Raw genomic sequence first — 11,105 nt, 5'->3', positions numbered from 1 at the left:
GAGTTATGACTATTAACTGGAACTCGAGAGATATATGTAGAAGCTAATGGGTGTGAAACGACCACTTAGTTGGTTGAATCGTCTCATGTTATCAGTCGTAATCTCAATGAAATGAATTCTCTAACTGGAACTACATTTAAAACAAATGATCGAGCTGATCAATACAATGATAACCGAAAAATATAAATGAACAGTGCGAATGTTAATTACTCCTTATATGTCATATCTCAAACGTGTTATGAGTAGACACCTTGCTTGTGGTATGCATACAGGTGAAAATAACTTAGAATATAGTAAGAATTGGTTGGGTGAGTTTTACTAATTGGTCTAACGATAGAAAAGGACCTATCCAAACAATTAACTAAACTGTAGTACATAAATCCGTAGGTCTCACTCGTCAGCTGCATGAAATGTTGGTATCATCAGTTCCAGTATTGTCCTAGAACACTTGTTTTGCGAACAAGTGAGACAGGGATGAAATAACCAGTTGCATCCTATAAATAGGATCAATAAGTAAGAAGCATATCGAAGATAAATAATGGTGTCCCTTAATTCTCAGATACTTAGTTTTGAACCGCCTAATCAGGTGAGGACAATGGGATTAAATCATTTCTGAATTTGTCTTTTTGCTTAGAAAGTAGATAATATTCATTGTGATTCCCTCTCTCTTTGCTTTAAAGGATGCTCTGATGATCCTGGATCCATAAGATTCCTATCCTATGAGTGCTTTACGTGCTTCTTTGGACAGCATCAGAGCAACTTTCCGCGTGTGTGGAGCATTCTACTCTTCATGATCCGAGTACAGCAGTATCTCTCCTATACCTAACATTAGTTGTCCAGCTCGGGTCCAATTGGTTTTGCTGATTCCGAGAACCGCCAATTTGTATCTCCCGGTCCCCCACATTGTCCGGACGTTCCACGTACCTATAAAAATTGTTGCTGTGGTTGTTGGAAGGGGTGTTGGTCTCGTCACTTTCGGGGAAACTCGGTTTTCATCATTAGGCGTAATAATTCTTCTGAATAAAGATCCTCCAACTTGTAGGACAGAGTTTAAATGGTTTATTCTGGTGAGCGCTTTTTAGCAAGGTTGTTTTCTATGGGATAGGGTTGCCGGCCCTCCTTTTTGTGGCTTTTGGACCGTTATTAACCCTAAAAGAGTTACAGGCGGAGTTGAACTTTTGTTTTACTTCAAATAATTGAATAATACTTTACTTTACATCTATTTCTTTGTGTTTATTTACATCAGTTTATATTTAGTTAAATACCTTCACATATTCTAGTAAATTCTGCCGAATTGTAATGATATATCTATATATTGTGATTATCCTCATTATTCCGTATATATTCATTCTTTGTAAAAAAAAAATTAGTTTTTCCAATTCATATTGTCCTTTTAACACTTCGCTTAACTCAAAACCTTGTATACATTCATGCTTCCTTGATTCATGTTATTGTTGATAAATTTGTATTTATTTTAAATGTCTAGTTATGCAAACGTTGTGGTCAACAATTTCCTATAATTGAATTAGGAGATGGTTGTCTCTATCACACAATGACTCCCATACCTGTTCAATCAAGTCAATTAGTTAATAATACTGTCTCAGTGAAAAACGAACTATCAACTGGTCTAGATAACTGTCAACTTGGTGATGAATATGATGATATTTCCAGTATTAATCGATTTACGTCTACATTTAAAAAACCAGAAAATATAAAATTTCATTGTATAAATGCTAAACCTCATGAATTATTATCAAAGAAACATTCACAATCAAATATTTCTAATACTGGCTTATCAAGGTGAGTAATATTTGTACAAATAATAAAATACAATTTAAGTCATAAAGTGAGTGTTGACTTTAAAACACTTTGCGAATGAACTGAAATATCTACTACAGAAATCTGGTTTTTGATTACTGAGTTGACTGTAAGAGTACATCAATTGTTCCTACTTCTAAAAAGCACTACTGATGCTGTTCAATTTTATCAGTCATCAATATAATTCGGGTAAAATAGTGCTCATTTTGCTTAACCCTCCAAAGACATCATGATATCTTTAGAATATCAGTTAACTTTGCGATATAGTAATGCACACTATGTTTTGGTTCACTTAAACCTACTTACTAACGCCTGTCAACCTTCGTGGAAGAGCGTAATCCCCTCACCAGCATTCTCTATCTAGCGCTTTCCTGGAAAATCATTCACAGTTCCTTCTAGTTGTTATTCATTATTTTGATGTCTTTTGATGCTTCCAATTCTCGGTGCAGTGTGCTCTTTGGCCTTCCTCTTCCTCGTTTTCCTTCGGGATTCCAAGTTAATGCAGTCTGAAATATTGTTGTACTCCGGATAATGTTAAAAATAATTTGACTAATTGTCACTATTTGGATCTTGTAAGATACATCTTGAAAACAACTGATCATAGTTGTACATAATCTAACCTTTTCAAAAAATTCTCTTCTATATTTCGTATCTTCTGTTTTCATATTCTGGGTTCAAGAGTGAAACATCTTTAAAGACAAGGAGGTGATTACAAAGTCAGCGTATAAGAGTTCAGTTGACAGACTTATCACCTGAAAATGTTGATTTTATGTCTGGTCGTCGCTCATTGTTGTATCGAAATCGCTTATTACTTATGCTTGTAAAACGAGAAACTACTGCAGTTCCTACGATGTGATGTGAGAACACCAAAACCGGTACAAATGAAGGTTTACTAACCTTAAAACACAGCTACCCTAGTCAAAATTACGTTCATCGTATATTGATTATACACTCATTTTGATTAATAATTAGGATGAAATCATATATACGAAATATACCCAGATTTATAACAGATCAGATGCTGAGTTTCATGCTGTGCATAGTTCATGATAATTTAATATAAGAATATCGTATCTTGAATAAACATGACACTCAAATAAATTAATGTTATACCGAATGAAATATCACACTGGTAATCAAACACAAATACTACACTAAGCAATGATCACAACGAATTATACATAGGGAAGTAATGTTGAACAAAAACTAAAATGAGTAAAAGAGTGTGATTTTTACTTTTTAATCCCATCATATCAATTAACAGCTTGATTCTTACTCATTGATACAACAGTATCCTGCTTACTGCCGGCTTATTTATTATTTATTTAATCACATATATATTGGTACAAAGGGCACCGGATACATATGCGCCACACAAAATAATGAGAATGGGAGAAGGAAGAAGATGCGTATATATAAAAGGAGAAAAAAAAAGAAAAGGAGAAGAGTAATGATGGGGGGAACTGAATGTACAACCAGAAGAGCTCTCTCAGTTAGGATAGTTATAGCCACTCTTTATGAAGAAAGTAGAAGAAGGTTACAGCAGGACCGCCATTGGCTTCTATTCTGAGCCATATCTGATAACGTCTCTAGCCACTGTGTTGCACCATCTCTCGGACCCCAGCCAGGGAGTCGTGAAGGACCAACAGAAGCTAGCCCTTTGCAGCTCTCTTTCATGCCACGACACCATGTCATACACTGACCTCCTCTCCGCTTTTTCCAACCAGTCCCAGAGTCGGCAAATAATGCACGGCGTGGAAGTCTCTGGGACGACATTCGTAAAACATGTCCAAGCCACCGAAGTCGGTGTTTCAAGATGGTGACACCAATTGAATTATCATCTCTGCGCCCGAACACACGATGCCGAACCTCTGCATTACTAACATGGTGTTGCCACTGAATGTCAGCAATCCTTCGGAGACAACGATGATCGAACACAGAGAGACGTTTAACATCCTCAACTCGGAGAGGCCAGGTTTCACAAGCATAGAGAAAAACTGCTCTCACCGACGCGTTGTAGATCCGACCTTTTACAGCCAGACTAACATCATGAAGGCGCCAAAGATGGCCCAGATTGGCATAAGCCGCTCTGGCTTTCATTATACGTGCATCAATCTCATCACTCACGCCCCCACCAGCACTTATGTAGCTACCTAGATACACGAACTTCTCAACTACTTCAATCTGCTCACCATCTAGGGTGAGTACAGGATTAGAATCCTGCCAGTTTTGTAGGAGTACTTTGCACTTGGAGGGTGCAAAGCACAAACCGTACCTGCGGACACTGATTGCCAACTGATTAAGTGCGGATTGCATGCCTTGGGCATTATCGCACAGTAAGACAATATCATCCGCATACTCAAGGTCGAGAAGTCGTTCTCCAGGCAACATATCCACACCGCCATTACTTACATCCATCAGAGCTGTTTCCAGGATGTCGTCGATGGCAAAGTTGAAGAGGAATGGTGAGATTGGGCAACCCTGCCTAACCCCGCTGCTCGAATGGAACAAGGGAGAAAGGTGGTTGTATGCCCTCACTCTGCCTGAGGTGTTAGTATACAGGGCCTTTAAGGTGTTAATGAACTTCTCAGGCACACCCTTCTTCAATAGACAATCCCAGAGAACAGTCCTGTCCAACGAATCGAAGGCCGCCCTGATATCAAGAAACACTACGATTGTTGGCCTGCGATAAGTATGACAGTGTTCTAACATTTGGCGGAGGGTGAAGATGTGATCAATGCATCCTCGACCAGAACGAAAACCAGCCTGCTCCTCGCGAGTCAATCGTTCTCGGGTTTTAAACAACCTACGAAGAATGACAGAAGCCAATAGTTTGGACGCAATCGGAAGTAGACTTATCCCCCGATAGTTATTGCAGGAACAACGTGAACCCTTTTTAAAGATAGGGACGACTATCAACTCATTACATTGTGTTGGAACACTTTCTAGCTCCCAAACCTTTGCAAACAACGCAGTCAGTTCCTTAGCCAGAAAGTCACCACCATCTTTAAAAAGAGCCGGAGGTAAGTCATCTGGGCCCGGTGATTTGTAACGTTTCAAGAGTTGGAGTTCCTTGCGGACTTCCGCCTCGTTTGGTGGATCAGTCTTCACCGGCCATGGGGGGCAGGACAGGCTGGTTGATGTTGCCGGAGCAGCAGGCCAGTTGAACTGCCCTTCGAAAAATTCCGCCCATCGTCCAAGACGTCGACAGATGTTAGTGATTGGCATCCCGTCATCCTCGTAGATTGTTTCACTCACACCAGACTTCTTGCTGCCAGTGGCTCGGATGAGTTGGAAGAGCTTCCGGCAGTTACCAGATGCAGCTGCTGCTTCCATCTCATTAGCACGCTCCGACCACCAGGCTTCTCGGTCCTTACGCAAGCTTTGCCCAATTTCATTGCGTAACAGCCTTCGTTTGTGGTCATACTCACGGTCACCCGGAGTAGACCGACGGGCTTCCATCAGTTGTAAGGAGCCAGAAGAAACCCAGTGCTTGTAAGCGGGACGTTTCGCGAAGCCGCAAGCGGCTTTACTCGCCATTTTCATGGCGTCGTGAAGATGCAACCAATGCTCATCTATACTTTTCGGTGGGATGGTAGCTAGCCTAGAAGCTAGCTCCGCTCGATACTTACTTGCAACAGAAGTTACAGCCAGTTTACTAACATCGATCCGTTGGTGGTGGTCAATCCTTCGGCCACTGAAAAGTAAGGTGAGATTGGCGCAGACCAGGGCATGATCAGACTCCAGATAGGTACTCCAAAAGGAGCGGCAGTCTTGTACACAACCACGCCAGCGGTAGCTGATCGCGATGTGATCAATCTGAGTCCAGGCTTGGGATGCAGACGGAGGACGCCAGGTGGCACACCGGCGATGACTGTGCCGGAAGTTAGTGCTGGCCAGAAACAGGTTGTGGTCTGTGCATAGTTGCAGCAGACGGTCCCCGTTATCTGTCCTGCGACCAACAAGTCCCCATCGGCCACCTAGACGACTCTCTTCTGTGCCTATACGCCCGACCTGAGCATTCAAGTCTCCGGCTAGTACTACAATATCTGTCGAACGCGCTTTCTGGAGAAGAACTGTTAACTGATGGTAAAACTCATCCTTGATTGCATCCGGGCTGCAATCTGTCGGGGCATAGGCGGAGATGATGAAAAGACACCGATTCTCACGCCGATTTCTTCTCACTTTGATGGAACTTTCTAATCTAACAGCACATAACCGACTGTTAATGGGGATCCAATCGATTAGTGCTGCCTCAGCCCTAGCGCTTAGTGCGACACCAACGCCAGCAAGACCAGACGAAGATGCCACAGGGTCCCCGGATAAGCGCACGTGGAACAAGCTTTTCGAGGCGACAGATGGAGAGCGGATTTGTAGTACTTCACTAGAGTCTTGAATACGGGTCTCGGATAGACAACAAACGTCAACATTAAGACCTTCCAAAGACATAGCCTGCCCTATCTGTTGTCTGATCTGCATTAGTATGCGAACGTTGAAGGAAGCCAGCTTGAACGGCGTACGTGGTTTCAGAAAGACTGCTTCAGTATTCATAATCGGTGGAAGCGTTCACTTTCAACCAGACAGTGACTGGAGATCGTTTAGATAAGACAGATTTTCCACCAAGAGCGAGCTGCTGCATAAGTTGAAAAGTAAGGTTACACAGATCGGGGATAAAAGGGGGTGAAAAAGAGACGTAGTAAATAATAATAATAATAATAATGGTAATAGTAATAATAATGGTGTAAATTGTCTTGCTTCTATTATGAGCGAGAATAGTATCGTCAATAGAATTCATCATTTCATTTATTTGTGTGTGGGCTGTGATACTGCCCAGGTGCCCAAACCGAAGCAGATGGTTTTCTTAGGGGGCCACACCCCGAGCATTTGACCTAAAGGTCTGATCCACAAGGCAGTGGAGCATCGTGAGGAGATGCAGTCCCATGGTAGCCGGTGACGAACGATTGATTCATACGCCATTTGTTCCCTCAGGATACTGGAGCCCATGTGCACTATTGGTTTGGAATCAGGGTTTTCCAACTCCCCTAGGTGGACCCTCCGTGTCCACCAACCCGGTTAAAGCGCCGGACATTCTCTTTTCGTCCTCTCACTTTCGTAAACAACAGTAATGCCACGAGAAGGCAGTGAGTAGGACTTCCCTGGCAGAGGCTATATATTCGCTGGCCATGTGAGAGTGGACTCTCCCCACTCTCGGCCGTACCAGGGCATTTGGGGGCTATGAGGTTCTTACCCTTCAATTTCATGTATAGTTGTATGTTTGTACAAATTATGAGCTGTATATTAGAACAAAAAAAAAACTGCCTAGTGCATTCTAGTTATAAATGATTTCTCAACTGAAGTCAATTTGTGATGCAAACGTATCTTCTAAGTGGACTAATATCCACGAATCAGCTAGCTAATGAATTATTTTCGTAAAAGGTTTAGCTTGATACGACTTTAATCAAAATATAAATATTTGCTAAAGTTTACTGACGAGAATCTAAAATACATATATAATTCTTTTTTTTTCAGGCATAATAAACCTGATTTTATCTATCCATGTTGTGGATCTGGCTTATCAAGATTCAATTTATTCCCGACTCAAACTGTAAGTTTAAAACCCCAAAGAGTACAACATAATGTTTATTTGGATAATAATATTTCGCTTATTGAAACATTGAATTAAACTAATTATGTACTGAATTTTTCTCATCGGTAAAATGAAAAACTGCATTTCAATATAATTATCGAACAAGTAAACAATGAGTATAAGTGGTCTGTGGAGATTGGTGAATTTTATAGCTAAAAGTCGTGACCCACAGAGTTCAACAACTTTAGTTGTGAAGCAGCTACCTACCAACGATATTAGAAGATAGCAATATGTTGGTTTTGGTTGAAAATAGAGATGTTAAACATTAGATGCTTATTCAGTGTTCTGAGGGTTAAGTGCTCACAGTGAGATCTGAAGGTTTTGGGTTTGATCCCTGATATGGTCGTGAATACTCACTGGTCCGAAGTCGCATACTAGGACGAAACAACTGTTCAGTGCTCTTTGATTTCGAACAGTTGTCTAGCCAATATCAGCCCATGATATAAACTACAAAATCAAAATATAGTTCTTAGAAATTTGTCAAATTTCATTAACTTTCATCAGTTTATCAATATTGAACTTTATGGCAAAAAAAAACTGATGTGAGATAAAGCAACGTGGTCAGATACATATTTGTACTGTGTTCTTGTTCTTAATGATAACCGACTAATTGACTGACTTAATTTCGAATGTCAGTTTAATGAAAAACTGAACGATCTTCAAGCCGTTTATGCTAAAAAAGACAATAATAAAGAGTATTAGAGCGAACAATCGTTTTCACCAAATTCTTCATCTAGACTCTACAGTGATAATTCCAAAATTATTATGTTACAATCGACAAAGTATTAAAGTTGAATTAATCCATATTATTAAATTGAAAATGGTCAGCTTCATTTCGATTACATCTTAAATATTACAAATTACTAACAAAACAAAATGATACTATTGGTGATGTTGATATAAGGTTATACATAAAGGGTAAGAAAGAATTTCGATAGTGTCATAAGAAGGCGACGATTATCAGAACAATGTGATAATAATAATAATAACGTGAAAACAATTTATTCTCACCTTGAACCTACCCTAGTTTATTATTTTTATCATTGTTATTATCCTTATCTATTCTTACCCCTATTTCCAGTCTAGTTGACCTTTTATTTTTATATAAAAATGTTCTTAATAAGTATATGTGTGATCAGATTGTTCGAAATGTATCGCTCTAATAATATCATCACATTGTTCAGATAAACGTTGCCTTCTTAGTACACTGTCGAAATTTATCAAAGGGACTCATTGCTTTAAGAAAGAATTATTTACCTTAATTAAGGTGATCATAAGTTCTAATCAATAAGCTACAATCATCATACGATGAAGTAATTATTGAAAACGATACTACTATTTGTTAGTAATAAATAATAAGTAAATAAAATATACAAAAATCCTTATTTTGGAGTTGCTAACCATCAATAAAGTTTAATGATTCCATGTTTAAACTGTGTACATGATTGTAGGTTTCTATAGCAAAATATAATTAAGATGTCGATTATCGTTTTGATGAAACATCTAGTCAAATGATAAATCAACTCAATTAATCCTGCTTTCGATTTATTTTTATTTTATATTTTGTTTGTTGGTAATGAGTGGAATATTTCTTCAATTTATTACTATTATACTTATGTCTACAAGAAATCTGAACTTGTATATATTGTTACGACGAGACAAATTTCATCTTCATCATCATTATCAACTCGCTGAAGACATTGGTGAATGGTTACTCAATTTCGTGAATTAGTTGAAGTTAGACATTAACATTGTTGGATGCCGGCTCAGTGGTCTAATAGTTAAGCGATCTCGTGAGGCGGGATCGTGGATGCTCACTACTGAGGAGTGCCACAATAGGACAAGACGGCCGTCCAATGCTTCCAGGTTTTCCATGGTAGTCTAGCTTCAATTAACTCATGATTTCAACTATATAAAATTTCATCTTGACATAAAAAGTGATTGAATAGTTAATGACCATCATCGAAAAATACACAATATGAAACGTTGTTCATTAGGTTAATTTATCATTGATTGCACTAAATAGAAACCTGCAAAATTAGAAAAATATTACTGTTAACAGCTATCAAAATAATTTTGATGAAAATTGGAAATCTGGTCGAAAAAATTACCAATTGAATAAGGATTCATCATATGATTTAACCGCAATTAAAATAATCCGTTATGCCATTGAATAAAATTAATGAGAACTTAGCGAAGAAAATTTTCTCCTGGATGAAATCATTTACTTAAGCTTTACATTCGTATTTACGGATAAAAGAGATGGCATCATAAAGTGATTCGAGATTTCAAATCTCAAATGAGGTTGCGCAATAATTAGGGGACTAGAGAAGAATAGGAGAATGAAAATAATTAACGAGTCAGAATTATGAAAGATTATTGCCCGCTTGACAGATATGAAGAAAAATGAGAAATAATCATGAAGAGTTGTGAAAGGATTATAATAACTGATTACTGTTTAGAATTTCAAAACATTAATAATAAAATACAAAACAAGACTAAAACATACTATAGAAGGGAATTGGGGGCAAGGAAGGATGAGAAGTTGGACGTATCGTTTTTACGCTTACAGTTTGGGCTTGAACTAGTGGATCGTCCACGCCTACGTAGTGCATAAATCTTTAATTCACCCTCCATTAGATCCATTTTCTTCGATTATGTAGATTATATTGAAGGGAGACTCTTTTGGAGAGACGTGTCTAGAGTTGATTAGGTCCTCCTGTATTGAACTGGTGACTGTTTTGCATTATCTTCTCGAAAACTACTCCGGATATCGTTCTGAGATGCGCTTGGAAAGTGATCGCACAGTGAAGCCATTCTAACCTGCCTCACAAAAGCATGTAGATTTATAGATGCACATCGATGTGGCCCAAAGAAGTAATTTATCCGTGGCACATCCATGGATGATAGGCCGGCTTGAGAAGACAATACAAAGCCTAGCTGAATAGGTTCTTTATGATGATCTTTATATGATCTTTAAATCACTTAACTGGTATACACTAAGCAATTGTAGAAAGCTAAAAGGTATACTGGATACTAAGAGAAAGTTATAAATCCTTAATTTAAGAAAAAAAGGAAAACGAATATTTCTATCCTACCTCACGTCAAAATCGTAACTAAGTCTAAAGAAGTTTAGACATGTAACCATTCTAATGTTATAATGATATAATTCCTTGAAAAAGCTTGGACCAGATTGCCAGGCGAAACGTTGGATTTACTACAAATTCATTCGCTGAGATTTTATAAATATATTATTCCTATTTAATGTCTTACATCAACTCGGCGCTCAAATACTGTGAAACTATTCGCTCTAATTTAGACGAGAGTTCTTACACTCTAATGTTTAGTAAAAATATACAATCTAATACAAATCATTATTACACTTTGAAAAAATTTATCATTTCAAAATTCCATATACAGGGATGTCACAGAAGTGAACATATTTTGAATGAAGATAGTTCAGATCCTGTCCATATAAGATAGTAGGGAATATAACGCTTACAAAAGGTAAGGAAGTGAATGAATACTTGAACAATACTGTTTTAGCATATGCTTGGTTGTTTGGGGTCAACTCTTAACCAACCAACCTGAGCTGTTACATTAGCTTCCCCCTAGAATCGACTTCCGTAGGAACGTCGGT

The 11,105-nt window shown here is 38.4% G+C and overlaps 1 protein-coding gene across 1 annotated transcript in view; it reads left to right on the top strand.

Moving 5' to 3' along the window:
* Smp_145000 (hypothetical protein) overlaps nt 1-11,105 on the top strand; it is a gene marked incomplete at both ends in the record, with an annotated part of 22,210 nt that overhangs the window by 6,227 nt on the left and 4,878 nt on the right. The window contains one exon of the mRNA XM_018797219.1: nt 1,487-1,800. Coding sequence (XP_018652283.1) covers nt 1,487-1,800 — 314 coding nt within the window. The remainder of the gene's footprint in view (nt 1-1,486; nt 1,801-11,105) is intronic.

Source organism: Schistosoma mansoni, chromosome 4, assembly GCF_000237925.1.
Source record: "Schistosoma mansoni strain Puerto Rico chromosome 4, complete genome".
NCBI lineage: Eukaryota > Metazoa > Platyhelminthes > Trematoda > Strigeidida > Schistosomatidae > Schistosoma > Schistosoma mansoni.
This window is presented reverse-complemented; position numbering and strand designations above follow the sequence as displayed.